The following is an 18,536-nucleotide window of genomic DNA, read 5'->3' on the forward strand; positions in this document are numbered from 1 at the left end:
ATCTCCAGCCCAGGGACCAGCGGGTGTCTCAATACTCCAACTGGCGTCACATCTAACTGACTCTGCCTATTACCCTGTGCACCTCTCCTGGGAGTTCTGGTGCCTATAAGGTCACCGTGACAGTCCAGCTTCCTGCACGGTTCTCCCGAGGTGGTCGCAAACGTACAACCTATAAAGCATGAATAAAAGAGTTTGTGTAGTAAGTCAGCACCTCTATGCTTGTAAGAAAAACCAGTGATGAAGCAGAATTATAGGCCAGGTTGCAGACTTGTCAGAAATAGTGCCTGCAGAGAACAGCTAAAGGTCTGAGCAGTTGGACTGGCAGCTGGCATAAGGCAAGGAATACCATAAAAGAGGGACTACATAGGAGAAGTCCAGGGTACTGTCGAAGCAATACAAATATTTCATAGTTTATATGCTATATGGTTTTCTGCAAGTGTATAAAACTTATACAGTACATCAAAAGATGTATAGATTATTCTAGCATTACACATGTACTTACTGTTTTAGTAATATCTATTTGGGGTCAGATTCTGGGATGTTCAACCATAATAAATGTTTAAAGAAATCCCATTTATGTAACTAGGAACTCTAATTATGGTATTTGTGTTCCAAGTACTAACTAAATGTATGTAATGTCTAGTGCACCATGAATGACAATACACTATGATGTTTATGTAGTAGATACAACATGTCATGTAACATGGCATAGTCTCCTCCCCCAATGATTAGAGAGTCTTTTCAAAGACCTACAGCAACTATTGTCCTGGGGTAAAACAGAGTTGGGTGGCTTCATACATGAAACCATAAGCAATTATGAAAGATGGCTAAAGATCCTGGACTAAAGTTGCTGGAAATGTGATTCAATTGAAGGCTGACACATGGATTTGTGAAAAAAGCTACGGGTTTGGCAAAAGGGAGTGCTTATGACATTTCACTTTTAGACATTCTAATGAAACACTATCCCTTCCTCTTTAACCACTCATAATAATGATAATAAATACAGTAGACTTGACTTGTTTATAATGTATTGGCAGAAGGACCCGGCTTCAAATGGGTATATTTCATTTTTGTTTGTGTAGTGGCCCTATAAGAATAGGTTGGTCACTACTGAAACCTGGTGTAAAGCTGTGTGTATGAGAAGACTGAAGAACCTGCGAGTTTCCATTGGTCCATAAGTGTGATGTGATCATGTGTATCTCAGTTTGGATATCAGTGAAACACCTTGTTATGACCCGGTCTCAGCAGTCTCGGCCTGTTAGGTTCGGGCGCAGAGTGTCTGGACGACATTCAGTGCGTGAACCACCTGATGCACGGCAGGGGAATGTTCACACCAGACATGCAGTTTCTGCTCTGGCACTCGGGCGTGGATCACGAGGTGAGTGGCCTGATGGATCAGTGCCTGGTGTGTCTTGGCCTCTGAAGGGGTTAAGTTCTCTGCAGTGCTGAATACTTTACAGGCCATGGGCGAGGCCTTCTCCTTACTATATAAGGTTGTTGCACATGCTATCTGATGCCGGTCTTAAACGTCTGTTCCTGTTCTCAGTGAATGTCTGTTGTCTGAAGCTGCTACCATCTGCATCCTGGCCCATCCAGTTCTTGCTCCTGTTCACACAGGACTGTTCGCTAAGTATTGAGCTTGTATCCAGACATAGTGTTCCGGGCGCAGCGAGCCCTAGGTATTTTTCTGTTTGGAAGTTTGGAATTTTGGTAGGGGTTTTTGTGTGCGATCCTAAGTTCTGTTTTTCCCTATTCCGTGCTTGGTTCAGTTATTCTGTGTTTCACGTTTATTTTCTCCCTATGCTTTGCGTTACTCACGTTCACCGTTAGTCCAAGTCTGGACATCCGTGGGGGGCTTGTTCTGTATCTGCCTCTCCTTCATAAACGTGAAGCTAGACAGGGGCTCTATTTCCCTTTGCAGGTTAGCTACTTCTCCGGCTGTGCTCGTGCCCCTTCAGGCAAGTTAGTCGGGCCCACGGCTACTTCTAGTTGTGCAAGGCAGGGTGTAGGAGTATCCACACTAGAAGTCCAAACTGCTCATACTTATTATTGTTTGTTTTTATATATGTTTTTCCTGTACCAAACTGAGAAGTTATCAGTCTGGGGCCAGTCCGTGGTCAGGGATCCCCAGACCATAACACACCTGTGATCAGTTGTTATGGAAACCTTGAGTAAATCTGTATGTGATGTTATGTAACAGTGTCATCCACCACCCCCTGCCCCATTAAAGCTGACCTACAGCAGTGAAGAAAAATGGCTGGCTTGTTATGGACACCTAGAGTGACCGTCTGTATGGCAGTTGGAATATGAGTGAAAGACTCGCAGGCTTGTATTAGCTACTGTAGGTCATTGCTTGGGAATACTGTATCTCAGGAATAGTACATCCTAAAGAGCTGAGGCCTGGTCTAAAACCTTCCCAGACACCTGATGTACCTGTGTGCCAAATTTGGTGAGAATCGGTCCAGTTGTTTGGTCGGGCATAAAGAACAGACAGAAACTCATTTTTATACATACTGTATAAGATATAGTACAGGGTGTATATTTTGTCCTTATGGAGGATATACAATCACTTCTAGCCTGCTTTATTTCATTGTATTAGGACTTGCTTGGAATAAAAATCATATTTTATTTTAGTTCTGTGCGTTTTCCCCATAGCTTCGCTGTTTCATTAATCACATCAAATGTGTAATTTAATAAAGGGGGTTTTGACTCTTCTGCCTATGGGTAAAATGTTTTAAATTAAAATGTTTTTCTATCATCTACTTGAAAAGTCTGGATGTTTTCAGTCTTTTGATTCTTGCAATATTACAAATTGTTCTAGAATGCCGAGGTATTGTTTAGGGAAACATCCTCATAGGTTATAACAAAGACGACTGGTTTCTTTGTGCCGAAGAAGAAAGTAAAATAATGTCGCAGATTGTTTATGTGCGAGAACATTTTATTGATATTCTTCACAAGTAATTTAGCATTTATATAAGTAGCAAAGTTTAACTCAAAACCATAATTACACAGTTGTATGAAGCTTAAAATTGGCTGGACACTTCAAAAAGCCATTGAAAACTCAAGGTAATGTTTGATGCAACTGTGTAGTTAATGGATTAAGTGTGATCTGTAGGTAGCCATCAATACCTTTCTCTCCTTGGCCTTATTTTTGTATTTGTAGTTGTTGATCTAAATGTATTAATCTCAATTTTGTATTAAGTTACTTTATAAATCGTTTTAAAAAGATATAACATATTTACTATAGCGTTGTAACATGTCAAAGTACATATTGTATTATTGAAGGTACAAATAGTACTAGTATTAGCAAATATTTAACAATAATTTAATATACTATGTTTATTATAAACAGTTCTTTTATGACTATATTAAATGCAGAAATCATACATTTGTGTCTGGATCTTTCTGGATCTAAAAATTAAATAAATATTTTCCTAAACTATTATCTTGATACTATAATAGTATAATAAACTACCATAGTTAAAGAGGACCTTTCACCACCTCCACCAACTCCAGTTTTGTTAATAGCTGCTGCTCAGCTGATTTTGGCTCAGTTGGATTTTTTTTTTTAGCGTCCACCATTACCGAGCAATCGGTGCTGTTAGTTTTGGTGCCTTTTATACTATTTAGGCTCAGGCAAGGGGCAGGATCAAGTAAGGGGTGGGATTCTGAGCTCTGACATTCCCTGTTTCTGATTGGAACTCTCGCAAAGCCCCCCTCCCCCCCAAGACCTAATATTGCCCTTCTGAAATAACAGAGTTTAAATGGCACAAACATAAGAACTACCTGCACTTGTTGCTCAGGAACAGTGAAAGGCTAGAAAGAAAATTCCAACTGTGCTGGCATCCAGCTGTACTGGAATCAGATGCTAAGAACCTGAATTGATGGAGATGGTGAAAATTTCATATATTTATGACATTTGACTTATATTATAAACAAGATAATGTATGTATATGTATTTGTACAATTTTTGCCTATAAGCACTACAATTAGTCAGATATAACCGCCATAAACTATGCCATTGCCTTTAAAGTATTCTATTCTATGAAGTTTTCATATGCACATAAAAAATCTTGAATTTACAGTATATTTCTTTATCCAGTCCTATTGGATTGCAGCACTCCGATACTTGAGATCTGTGTGATAAAGATCCCAAATATTTCTGTGCATAATACCTAACTGGAAACATGTACATTAATCACATTTAAAACTGCATAGTGTCACATAAAATATTACATTTCAGTAATTTAATTCATTGGTACTTATTAGAGATGAGCTAGAGTAGTATTCGATTGAGTACGTATTCGAATGAATACTACGATATTCGAAATGCTCGTACTCGTTCGAATACTATTGCTATTCGCAGTAAAGATTTGATTCAGAACCAGCATTGATTTGCCGAATGCTATACACTGTATAGCATTCTGCAAATCAACGCTGGTTCTGCAGCAGGCTCGTCTTTGCTAGTCGGGAGATCTGGCAGCTTGCGGTTATGCGGGAGCTTACTTTTTCTCATAGGAATGCATTGACCAGCGTTGATTGGCCGAATGCTATACAGTGTACAGCATTCAGCCAATCAACGTTGGTTCTGCCGGAGGCTCGTCTGTGAGATTGCAGAGTCTAAGATTGGACCATAATGGAGACTGCTGTGGTCCGATCTTAGACTCCGACTCCTCACAGACGAGCCTCTGGCAGAATCAGTGTTGATTGGCTGAATGCTGTACACGGCCAATCAACGCTGGTCAATGCATTCCTATGAGAAAAAGTCAGCTCCTGCATAAACGCAAGCTGCCAGCTCTCCTGACTAGCAAGGACGAGCCTGTTGCAGAACTAGTGTTGATTTTCCGAATGCTATACAGTGTATAGCATTCGTCCAATCAATGCTGGTTCTGCAGGATGAGTAAGGGTCGGTTCACATTAGCGCTTGTCTCCCGTCCAGAAGGAGTCCGCAGGAGGACCTCCCCAAATGGAATATCAGCGCAACTGCAAGCGCTGTGCAGTTAAAGCACACGGACCCCATAGACTATAATGGGGTCCGTGTGCTTTAACTGCACTTTGCTCCTCCTAAACACACTCCTCCTGCTACTCGTGAACTTGGTGACTCTCCTTTAGTCGAATAGTGGTTTTCCCTGAAACAAGCATAATTTTCCCATAGACTACAATAGGATTCAATATTCGATCGAGTAGTCGAATATTGAGGCTCTACTCAAAACGAATCTCGAATCTCAAATATTTCACTACTCGCTCATCTATAGTACTTCTAAACAAAGTAATAACAGTTTCATAAAATCTGTTTTCAATAATCAAATGAACAATATTTTCCTATTTTAAAGCTGACAGCTTATGGCGGCAAGCTGAAGTACACAATATACTTTGAAGCCCGAGAAGAAACTGGACCATCATACCATGAGCCCCAAATTGTTATTAGAGGTGGCCCGGCCACAAACCACAGAATTATTGTAAGGAATGTACCAGATCCTCAAAATGGCCAACTGACTAGACACGACATTGAGATGACAGAGGTATTCTTGTAAATGTTTAATCTGGATTTTATAGGCAACACAGTGATGGTTAAACCTGAATAATGTATTCTGCTTGTACGTTTTAGTATGAATGGAAACATATAGATGGAGGATCTGTAAGCCGTGAAGACTTCATGGATGTCCTATATGACATACAATACATTCTAATAAAGGCATCATATGGTAGAGTACTGAGACAAACCAGGTATCTTTCTTTTTTTTGTTCTAAATGAATATAATTTGCCAAACAACAAATTTAGGTTGTTCGATACATAACTCTTTTATAAGTAACTATGTACAAATAATAGCTTGTTATCTAGTATGTACTCTGAGTTGTCCATATGTATTGTCAACATTTATCGACGAAACGTACATTTCGGTGGCAGTAGCTTTGAAAAAAATTATTGCAAGCGTTATCCATTGTAACCAGGCAAGCACTGTTTTTATTTTTCAAGTGCCTTAGGATAGATAATAAATGGAGAACCTATTGAACAGTTTCCATATCTCCTAAAGAACAGGATGTAGAGAGCTGTGCACATATGTTGCTATCTATCAACTCTTTCTCCGGCCAACTTAGCTGATGTGATAGGCTTGGGAAGTCTTTTCCTCAACATAGGTAGGACCCACCTCTAGTAAACATTTATGGCATAGCAATTGGATATGCAATATTGTCTGAGATAAGAACACTGACCCTAACCACTATCATCCAGACAGACCTCGATCAGGAAACATGCCTATAACCCAGGAGGTATCCTTACCCAAGAAACAGAAAAAGCTGGGAGTTTAAATGAATTATCTATTTTTTCGTATCTTAATAGATATTATCCTCAATATCCCTCATTGATTGATTGTTCAAAGTTGGTGATCATGTTCTCCTTATAAAGATAATGCTGGCTCATCAAAGTTATAAGTGCTTAGTAATATAGTATTATGTTTGGTTGACATTGTTGAGCTGTGCTGTCTTCAAGTACAATAGTTATCCTATCATTTGTACTTGAAGGAGATCTATCAGCATGTGGAATATGTTGGTCTACAGCAGGTAGTGACTTTTTAGTTTTTTCCAAGTCAATCATTGACAGGCTCATGAGTATATGAAGCAGCATGTCACTCACCATCCTGAGAGGTAGGGAGAGGCAAGGGGATGCAATGACATGACATGGTTTGGGGCTCATGCACCAACCAAGTTATTAGGAATGCCATGTTTTTTTTCAAACATCTATGGGGTTCATGTAATAACATGAGCCCCAAACCATTCCTTGTCATTACATACTGCTGTTCATTAAAGTGGCTAAGGGTCCACGGCCATCTCTGGCACACAAGGTCTCGAATGCAACTACAATGTCTACACTTCTTTAACTAAATCTTGCCATACAGAGACATTTTTTATTACCATTGCTCTTCTGAAATGAACTGTGGTTGGATTTGCTCATACAACCAACTGACCCGAACACATGAACAATCACAAAGCTTTCAATGAGCATTCAACTATCCCAGACACTTGAGACATGAAAAGATGAAAGTCAATCAATACTACTGAAGTGCTGAAGACTTTGTGTGTGTTACTAGTACAAACACATGGCCACAATACAAAAATCTCCCACAGATCTGTAGCCTAGCACATAAAATTACAGAAGATAAGTGGCAGAAAAAAATCCAACACGACAGATTTTGGTTCTAACTTTAGTTGACGGGTGGACAGACTATTGTAGGTTTATGTATGACCAACCAATAACAGGTAGTCCAAAATCTGCCACTCCAGATGTCTAATGTGTATGGCCAGCTTTATTCACAACATATAAGACATCTTTGTTTCAACATTCTTAAAACTCTGTAGTAACAAAGACATTTAATAGGTATTGCAGAACTTCCAGGCCATATATTTACTTTCGCCACAGGGAACCTGTCCTTATGCCAGAGTCTGATAGCTAAGTGTACTTAACAACAACTCACACAAAGGGTATTGCAAATAATGAATATTAAGCGACACAAGTGACACAAGGGAGTGGTGATTTTTGGATAAATTAGAAGGATTTCACCGAACAAGCCGCACAAACTCATAAAATGCATCACACAAAAGAATAAATCAGCACAAATGTTATATTAATCACAGACTAGCAGAAATACACTTTTTCCAGCCATAAACATGCCAGTGATTTATGTATTCATACAAGGATTGCGCTTTTCATCCTATCTATCATTCTTATTTTGTGTCTCAATATAATTCCAAGACTGTGCATTGTTTTTGAGGCGTACATAAAGCGATAATAAATTACATCAGCCTGGATGGCAAATATGCTCTTCATTTTACTCCATATTATTTAAAAATCTCAAGCAGTGATTGGGAACTAGTTAGGTTGAATCCCCGAAGACTTGAGCCGTGCAGCTTGCAAGTTGTTACTTGCTTTCAGAAAGCCTCTCAGACAAGCAACAAGTAGCTCTGTGCTCCCAAAGTTTATTATTATGTAAATTTGCATCTCTGGTTGTAAATAGTCTGCTGTACACAAACTATTTTCTAGGTCCTGAAGATGATGGAAAGAGATTTTTCATTAAATGCACAGAGACTTGTTTCTGAAAACTGCTGCACTGTTCTGAATAAATATTTATATGTGAAGCTTTATCTTTAAGCATTTCTCCCATCTGGATTGGAAGGTGTCTAAGAAATGAAAACGCTCTGGTGCCAGGTCAATTATTGAGCAGTATCTTAAGAAGTGGATACAATGTCTGACCAATCAAAGGCACCTCGAGAGAATAGGAAACTGATAAATATCAAGCGTCCATGTTAATGACTGTTCAACCATTATTTCCCCTATTCCCCGGTTTCTTTCTTCTAATATTCTCCATTGTCCTACTGTCCTTGACATGTTCACTCAATTTCTGTAGTTTGTATCGATCAACCCCAAAGCTCAGAAATCCTCGTGGTATGTGCACTAAAGGAAGATACAAAGAGATTGCAAACAAAGACTATGTTTATGTGGCTATTTCTATTCTTTTTCGAGTGAACTTTCAAGTCTTGGAAATATTCCCCTGACTTTACTTACTTAGAATAAGCAGTGATAACCATCGGAGTTCAGACCATACAATGGGAAAATGTCATTTAGCACTTACCATTAATCTAATAAGTTTTCTTCTACACTTCAAGTATATTTTATCATGTGTGACAACAGTTTAGATAAAACAATAAGATTAGCACAATGTATACACTTTAATACTTTGTTTTCACCAAGTAAAATAAAGTAATATAATAGATAAGTCTTCTGAAGATGGCTCAATAACTGTGGCTTGGTTCCAAAGGTCCCTTGACATCACAAAAAGCTAGATAATAATAAAAAAAAAGGCTAGATAATAGTTTTATTGCACTGAATGCCCCATAGTGGCTCCTGAACACAGTATTACGCCCCATAGTGGACCATCCATTGATATTTGCCATACATACAGAAATTATGGTGGTCCCCTATGTCTGATTTACGCTTAGATTGGCAATTGTAGAGGACATTTATTCAATTGTCACAAAACTCCCCAGAGGCATAGTGGGCCATGAGATTGCCCAGGTCTGTCTCATGGTGATGCAAGCCCTGGTTTGACTTTCATTTATAATTCTAGCTTACTGGACATATGGGCATGTGGAGTAAGGAATTACCATCATAAGCCATCTCAACTCAGAAGTCAGCATGATATTAATAAGTGTAAGCCTAAGGCCCGGTTCACATCAGCATTCCAGTTTCCGTTTGGAGAGTCCACTTGGGGACACCCCCGAATGGAAACCTATACACATTAAAAAGCGGTTACCTAATAAACCACTTGTACCCAATATACTATAATGAGGTCTGTGTGGTTTCCGCTCAGTTTCTGCATGAAACATGCAGAGAGAGGTCTTTTATAGGAAAAAAATATATATGCCAGCAATAGGTAAATTAGTCAGTTAAGAGGGTTGTGTGGCAATTCTTGTTTTGGACAATATTAGTCATCACTTTTTGCAGAGGATAAATTGAGTTGCTTAAAGAATGCACAAAAGTATCAAGAGCATTAAAGGGGTTTTCCAGTTATTGATGATTTATTCTCAGAATACATAATCAATGTCAGATCAGTGGTGGTCCAAGAACCAGCATTGTAACCAGCTGCCAGTGCTGGATCTAACACAAAGAATGGATAGATTATGAGAGTAACTCAGCACCACTACATAGAGACAGGGGTATAACTAGCAAAGACAAGGCCCCCCAGCAAACTTTTCACTTGCCCCCTCCACGGCATAGTGCCCTCTTTCTTTGCCCCCACACAATATAACACCCCTTTTACACATACTATAGTGTCTCAAAGTGGCCTCCAGACAGTGTAAAGTCCCATAGAGGCCCCTCCAAACAGTATAATGTCCCAAAGTGTCCCTGAAGACAGTATTATTCCCCATAGTAGCCCCTGTATACACTATTATGCCCCATATTGGCCCCTACACACAGTATTATGCCCCATAGTGGCCCCTGCACACAGTTTTATGCCCCATAGTGGCTCTTGCACACAATATTATGCCCCATAGTGGCTCCTGCACACAGTATTATGCCCCATAGTGGCTCCTGCACACAGTATTATGCCCCATAGTGGCTCCTGCACACAGTATTATGCCCCATAGTGGCTCCTGCACACAATACTATGCCCCATAGTGGCTCCTGCACACAGTATTATGCCCCATAGTGGCTCCTGCACACAGTATTATGCCCCATAGTGGCTCCTGCACACAATACTATGCCCCATAGTGGCTCCTGCACACAGTATTATGCCCCATAGTGGACCATCCATGAACAATTATTATATTCTGGGGTCATTTCAGACCCCAGAGTATAATGATCAAAGACTCAGGGAAGGATGCAAATATAAAAAACCCACTGTTACTTACCTCTCCCTGGCTCTGACGTAATCCCCACTACTTTCAGCCCTCTTCAAAATTGGCACAGACGTTATGTGAGCTAGGCCAGCATTATAATGCATAATGACGTTGGCCTGGCCCACGTAACATTTGGGACATCACCAAAAATGCCCGAAGACTGTCGGAACTCAGGAGAGGTAAGTAACAGTATTTTTTATGTTCCCTCACCTCCCCTGGGCATCCACTCATTATACTCTGAGGTCTGAAAAGACCTCAGAATACAATGATAGCAGTGTTTGTTGGGGTTCTCGGGTTCACTTACTGATCCTCGCTCCTACTCCAGAAGGTAACAGCCTATTACAAAAAAAATAAAGCATCAGGGGCCCGACGTACCCCTAATGCCCCTGTGTCAGCCGCTACCACTGGTATCCCAGTATTTACGCCACTGCATAGAGAATGGAAATATACACTTCATTCCTTGTGTTAGTTCAGGCATTGGTGGTGGATGAGAACAACTGATCAGTGCAAGTACTGGATGTCAAATCCCCGCCGATCTGATATTGATAATCTATCCTGAAGAAAATTCATCAATATTCATAACCCAGAAAATCCCTTTAAGATTATATCTAGAGATGAGCAAGTACTGTTCGGATCAGCCGATCCGAACAGCACGCACGCATTGAAATGAATGGAAGCACCTGGTACTTCCGCTTTGCCGCCAACTGGCCGCTTAACCCCCCGCGTGCTGGCTACGTCCATTCATTTCAATGCGTGCGTGCTGTTCGGATCGGCTGATCCGAACAGTACTCGCTCATCTCTAATTTATATCCAATGTAAATTCCAAGACACTAGAAAGAAACCTATAGAAACATAAAGGCCATTTTTAATAAATACAGAGTGTATTATATCAGATATTGAGGTTGGTCACATTTGTGACAGTCACACAGCTCTACTAAATGAAGATATAATTAAGGAATTAGAGGAATTTTTAATTCTTGGGAGAGCAAAACAAAGGCATGTTTTTGTATCTTAGGCTAACTTCACAATCTGTCACAATGTCCACCTGAAATTAGCAGATGACAATGTCCTGGATATGCAATTTCTTCAGCCGGTTTCAATTGTAAAATGATGAACCCCCGATAGACCCTATTATTGTCCCCTGCCAGGCTCTTTGTGTAACTGCTATTTCAGCCTATCTTCTATTCTGGTCCTCTGACAGACTAAAACAGTGCATAGTTGGCACTAACGTGAACTTAGGCTAGGTTCACATCTACGTTTGCGTTTACATTCAGGTAGTCCACTTAGGGACCTCCGGAATGGAAACCTAATTCGCATAAAAAAAGCGGTTACCTTTGGAAACCAGCAGACCCCCATAGACTATAATAGGGTCTGCCAGGTTTCAGCTAAAAAGGGCGAAAAATGTGTTGAGAAAAGCACTGTTTGCATTTATCAAATGGAATGGGGAACAGAATCCCCAGGCGGAGAGCGGGCGCAGATGTGAACCCAGCCTTAGCCTTACTTGAGCATGTTGTTTGAGGAATAATTCATTTTTACTAAATACAAATAGTTTTATTTCTGTTATGTAAAACATTATTGTTTTTCCAGCTATTAGATTATGAAAGGTCAAAATGTTTCCTGTATTTTGATTGTAATACATGGAAATTGCAAAACCTCCTGCCAAAATGCTTTCTTTCATATTGTTTTTTTCCATGCATTATAAGAATGAGTAATCCCTTGCTGTAAACTACAACTCAAGTTTGGTTTTAGTGTTTTAAGTGCTTTGTTTTGCTTAATACACACATTTTTTTTTTTTCCATTAACAATGTTCTTGTGAACTTTAGAATTTCTGAAGTATTTCTGGAAGTAGCAGAAGAAGGCACTTCTTTCACCATGAGTCCAAGAGCCAATCTGATTGAGAAATGTGAATGCCCAGTAGGATACTCCGGGCTTTCATGTGAGGTATTTTATTCAGATTTTTCTAAGAGCTATGTAATGTGTTTCTCATTCGCAGCATGTTAACAATCTTTAATAATGTACTTAGTCCTACCATTTAAGTCATGACTAAAGATGACTGAACCAGTTTATAAGGAATCAAATTCAAAGCAAAATTCACTATGTTCAGTCTCCAAATAAACTGAAACAGATTTTTTTTTTTTTTTTTTGAGTGAACTGACCTGTTTTGAATCGGGCAGGAATTCCAATAGTCTCTTATACCAGCCTCTCAGCCATTCATAAGGGGATGTGGGTATTATGTGCTCCACAGTGGCCCCCAAACAGTATTGCATTCTACACCGTGACCCCCACACAGTATTAAATGCTCACCAGTGGCCCCCACATAGTATTGTATGTTCACAGTGTCCCAACAAAGTATTATATGCTCACAGTGGCCCCACACTGTAATATATGCTCACAGTGGCCTCCACACAGTATTATATGCTCCACAGTGGTTCCCACACAGAAGTGTATGCTCACGGTGGTCCCCACACACCTCCCTGCACCCCCATTCCCCCTTCTTGCCCACACACAGCCTGCACACCCATGTCCCCCTCTTGCTCACACACATGTTCTCTTCTTTCTTCCTTACCCTCCATCAGTCTAAATTCCCAGCAGATTCCTCTTCCATTGTAACACCACACTGTCCTGTACAATCCAGAATAACTCTGCCCACACATGACGTTATCAAAGGTCCTTTAGCCGAGTAGCATTTACCACAGGAAGATGCTCAGCCAGAACAGGTAAGTTTTTTTTGTTTTTTTTTATACTCCACCCCTGGGCTGGCAATTATTGGAAAGGGGCCCAGTTGGGCCCAGTCGGGCCCTTTCCATTAATAATACTGTCATCGTAGTCCAGGGCCTAGGCCATTTCCAGCTGGCTGCAGGCCTCGAACACTTCCGGTCCTGATTGAAGTTGCACACCCTGCGACCACGATGATTATGCCACTGAGAGGGGCCATTTTGTGGAGAAAATGCAGAGTTTGCAGGGGAAGACTTCAGACAGCAGGAACAGTGTTATAGTTATATTAATACAGATAAGATATAGAAGAAAGAGAGGATAAGAGGATAGATTAGATAGATTTAATGAATTTACATAGACAGATATAGGGAACGATCAGTGAAGTTTACCAAATTTATTATACGGCAGCAGTTTGTTCATTAATTTCTTGTGGTATTGCCAGTTCTAAATCACGTACTTTACCAAATTGATTATTTGTCAGCAGTGGAAGATATTACTGTTAATAGTGGGGGTAGAATACGGATAACTATGCTGCCAGGGGCACTCTGAAGAAGGGGGTGCTGAGGGAGGCGATAATAAAGAGAAAAAAACTGCTGGGAAAGACCAAAGGCAAGCTCAAGTGATGGTGATACAAATTAATATTTCTGCCATTACTGATAGTGTGTGGGGGAGACTGACTGTTACTGACTCAATGATGTCCTTACTGCTGCTTCCATGTCTATAATGTTCCATATAATGTATTGCTGATGCTGCTACCCCTACACAGCTAGCCTTCATCTCAGGTGGCCTCGTTGATCCTGTTTATCTATTGCAATATTATAAAGGACTATTGCTGGACATTAATGTAATGATGTCACTAGTTCTAGTATGTACTACATGGTAAAAGCCGCAGACCTACTTATATTTACTTTCACTTTATTTTAGTCATGTGCTCCTGGATTCTACAGAGAGGGTCCTGCAACCCCCAGTAGGAGACCTGGCCCTACTCTCGGGACATGTGTGCCCTGCCAGTGCAATGAGCACAGTGATATGTGTGATCCACAGACCTCTGTTTGTCAGGTATGCTAATTACAAATATGTTAATCATAAATGTTTTGATATCCAGATTATAAATGTATTCAAGAGATAACCCCTTTAACCATGTCTACTCAATTTAAGCAAAATGCTTAGGGTATATTCACATACAGCAAATCTGTTGCAGAAATTTCTGTGGGTGTCACTTTCATCTAAAAACATGCTGCAGAAACAGCTCCATTCACATGTATGGAATTCATTTTCAAAAGTCTCAAAAACATTTGCAAACTATTTGCTATATGTGAATATTCCCCTAAAACTAAGCTACAGAATATAAACTTTTACATCTGAAAATTAAAACCATAGTAAAATAATAAAGTTTTAATGAACAAATGTGATCTTTTGCGGCCGCAAAATCATGGCCGCAAAGTAACGCGGCGTATACGATCCTAACTGCCATTGAAATCAATGGGAGCTTTTACGGCGCATAAACTCTCACACGGCGTATACGTGCCACATCATGCGGCACGTTACATCGTGTGAAGGCACCCTAAGGGCAAAGTGGATGGGATTGTAGCAAATCCCATACCCACTTTGCGATAAAAACCGCAGTGCAGACACACACCAATTTCCAAAACCAGCCCGGTTTTGGAAAGCTGGCGCTTTCCCCATAGGTATAATTGTAACAAAGAGTCCAAGGAGGAAACCTCTTCAAATTTTGCGTCTAAAGTGCTGTGGGAAGAACTGCGGTGCGTTTTCACCACATTTTTTCCCGCAGCGATTTTTTTGCTGCGGGATGTCCCGTGGGGCCTTAGACAAAAGGGGCTTTGTGGAAAGATAAAAAGTTGTAACAATGCGTTCACGTGAAGGTCTGCTAGCATCCAGATTACAAGATTTGTGAGCATTATACTGCCTGTTATTTACTATTATGTCTTTGACATGGTGTAATGTGGATTGTATATATCCAAGCTATGAAAAAAAAAGAGCAAAAACACACACATCTGTGTGAATGGATAGGCATGTATGTACAAAAACACAATGCAACACAAAGCATGTCATATAATGCAAAAAAATAGTAGGAAAACAAAATACAAATAACGAAGTACAAATATATAAATAAAAAAGTACATCATGATCAAAAATATATGTATAAGAAATCCTTCCATCTGTAAAAAATATATATTTTTATAAATTAATTCATGAGATTTATATATTAGAAAAAATATGCCACCACTGCTGAAAAAAAATATTTATTAGACCATGTCATTTATGCTGAAATGGCAGATATGTGGAGGAGATGTGAAATAAAATACGGCTTACCAGGATTGATGAATATGTCTAAAAGAACATGAAGTAAATTTATATATATATATATATATATATATATATATATATATATATATATACTGTATATATATATATATATATATATATATATATATATATAAAAGCAGGTTTCATGCATGTGGCAATACCTAATATGTTTGTTTACATTATGTATTCTTAAAATGTATTTATTATTTTAATACTTTCTTTAAAATAATTTAACTTTTTAAAAATATTTTTACTGTCCTACAAGGGGAATCGACCATGGGATCTTTTAATTTTCTGTGCCATGTACTGCAATATTCCTTATGTGCAATAGGGAAAGGAAGCTAGGAAGCCATTGATTATCCAATTGGTAGCCACGACCACTTCTTGGACCCCACAAGAAGTGGATTCAAGGGGTTTTGGGCATGGGTGGAGTGGGAAAAAATCATTATGTATGCTGATCATGCTTTATTGTGTTTATCTGAATCCGAAAGATCTGTCCCCAGGATAATTTAGGTGATTGGACACACGCAGTTTGGCCAGATGTCTGACCTAAGTAGACTAAGACAACTTTTCTTGCTTTGGATAATTACTATTACTACTCTTACAACCAGGGCCGGCGTCAGCGCACGGCATAGTCGGGCAAGTGCCGGGGCCCACAGAGCCTCTGGGGGCCCCCCGGCACTTGCCTGTCACAATTTCAGCTCATCGGCGTCCGTCCGCCGATGAGCTGGAATACATACGCGATGCAGGAGCTGCGAGATCAGCTCCTGCTTTAAAGCTCCGGCCCGTCACGCCTACACACGCAAGCCGGGCCGGAGCTAAGCAGGAGCTGATCTCACAGCTCCTGCATCGCGTATGTGATTGGAGGGAGAGAAAGAGGAGCGTCGGGGGAACGAGGGAAGGTGAGTGATAGAAGGTGAGTGTAAGTGTTTGTTTTGTATTACATATTAAGGTGAAACATAATGAAGGGGGCCCATGAAACTGGGGGGGCAAATGAAGGGGAGGGGGGAACGGCATGACACTGGGGAAGATGAAGGGGGTGGGGAGAGAACGGCATGAAACTGGGGACAAAGATGGAGGGGGCCCAAAGAAACTGGGGGGCAAATGAAGGGGAGGGGGGAACAGCATGACACTGGGGCAGATGGAGAGGGGGAGAACAGCATGACACTGGGGCAGATGGAGGGGGAGGGGAGAGAACGGCATGGAACTGGGGACAGAGATGGAGGGGGCCCAATGAAACTGAAGGGGCAAATGGAGGGGGGGGGAACGGCATGACACTGGAGAACATGAAGGGGGTGGGGAGAGAACGGCATGAAACTGGGGACAGAGATGGAGGGGGCCCAAAGAAACTGGGGGGCAAATGAAGGGGAGGGGGGAACAGCATGACACTGGGGCAGATGGAGAGGGGGAGAACAGCATGACACTGGGGCAGATGGAGGGGGAGGGGAGAGAACGGCATGGAACTGGGGACAGAGATGGAGGGGGCCCAATGAAACTGAAGGGGCAAATGGAGGGGGGGGGAACGGCATGACACTGGAGAACATGAAGGGGGTGGGGAGAGAACGGCATGAAACTGGGGACAGAGATGGAGGGGGCCCAAAGAAACTGGGGGGCAAATGAAGGGGAGGGGGGAACAGCATGACACTGGGGCAGATGGAGGGGGTGGGGAGAGAACGGCATGGAACTGGGGACAGAGATGGAGGGGGCCCAATGAAACTGAAGGGGCAAATGAAGGGGAGGGGGGGAACGGCATGACACTGGGGCAGAGACGGGGGACATGAAACTGGGCAGATGAAGGGGGAGAACGTGATGAAACTGGGGACAGAGATGGAGGGGGGACATGAAACTGGGGGCAGAGGAAGGGTGTATATGAAACTGGGGGAGAGATGGAGGGGGGGGGCATATAATTTACAGGTGACTGTAGGAGGATTATACTGTGTGGGAGCACATAATGAATGAGAATGGGTGGAATCAACATAAAAGCACATTTTGCCCCTCTTTCTGCTCTTTAAAAGATTGGGAGGTATGGCGTTGGTGACGCCACACTCCTGCATGACATCACTCGCTTCATCTGCAACGCACAGTGTCTCGACTCCCCCACCTCCTTTACAAGGGGGCCCACTGAGGCTCTGTCGCCCAAGGGCCCATAAAAACCTGGAGCCGGCCCTGCTTACAACTCTTACAAGTTTTAGATAGAATAGGTTTGATGAAAATGAGCTTGTATGGTGCACAGAGGCATAGGTAGTGGGGGGAAGATGAGTGGCTGCCCTAGGCCTACTGGCCTTTTATGCTAAGCTGATTCCTCTCTCGGCTACTACTGACTGAACAAGTCGCATAAAAATGAGGAACTAGCCCAGGTGTGGGAAATTCTGGCTGGTATTGTATTCATTTGTTAACCATATTTTTAATATGATAAAGACATTTTAAAAAACTATATTGATTTATTCCCATTTTCTCCATTTTTTCCAGAGCTGTAAGCATAATACTACAGGAGACCATTGTGAACAGTGTGCCCCAGGATTCTATGGAATAGTCAGAGGCTTTCCAGATGACTGCCGCCCATGTGCCTGTCCTCTCCATATAGCAAGCAACAAGTAAATTGAAACAAACCAAATAAAATAATAAAATAGCTGATCATAATAGAACAATAAGTAACCCCATTCTGTGTGCCCTACTAGAGTACATGGATATAACAGAGGTGTATTCTTCCCTTAGGACCCACCTTTATTAGAAAGGTCAAACCCTGCAGGACTTGGCATGTATGACATTTCCATTACATTTCATTTGTCATCATCTAAAACCACTATTCCCCTACAGCAGTGACACTAGGGAAATATTTGGTGTCCAGCAGCTTTTCAGGAAATATTAGCTGATATTTGCATTTAGCAAAAGGATTGTTCAGGTTGTTCTGATTCTTGTGTGAAACATGTCTACAGTTACTGTACATAATGGGAACTTTTACTATGTAATTTGATCTGTAGAAATGGCATAAAAAGACAGTAGAACAATTCAATAGTGCATTCCCAACAACAGGCAACCCCCCAATCCAAATATTAATGAAGGGGCTGTGGCATGCCAATTATTCTTTAGGCTATAAT

At 41.1% G+C, this 18,536-nt stretch overlaps 1 protein-coding gene across 8 annotated transcripts in view; it reads left to right on the forward strand.

Annotated features, from left to right (window-relative positions):
• LAMA2 (laminin subunit alpha 2) overlaps positions 1–18,536 on the forward strand; it is a 593,715-nt gene that overhangs the window by 388,039 nt on the left and 187,140 nt on the right. For all 8 annotated transcript variants that reach the window (XM_075268017.1, XM_075268020.1, XM_075268018.1 and 5 more), the window contains 5 exons: positions 5,334–5,522; positions 5,609–5,727; positions 12,219–12,336; positions 14,035–14,169; positions 17,908–18,032. In XM_075268017.1, coding sequence (XP_075124118.1) covers positions 5,334–5,522; positions 5,609–5,727; positions 12,219–12,336; positions 14,035–14,169; positions 17,908–18,032 — 686 coding nt within the window. The remainder of the gene's footprint in view (positions 1–5,333; positions 5,523–5,608; positions 5,728–12,218; positions 12,337–14,034; positions 14,170–17,907; positions 18,033–18,536) is intronic.

The sequence above is a fragment of the Leptodactylus fuscus genome, chromosome 3 (assembly GCF_031893055.1).
Source record: "Leptodactylus fuscus isolate aLepFus1 chromosome 3, aLepFus1.hap2, whole genome shotgun sequence".
Lineage (NCBI taxonomy): Eukaryota > Metazoa > Chordata > Amphibia > Anura > Leptodactylidae > Leptodactylus > Leptodactylus fuscus.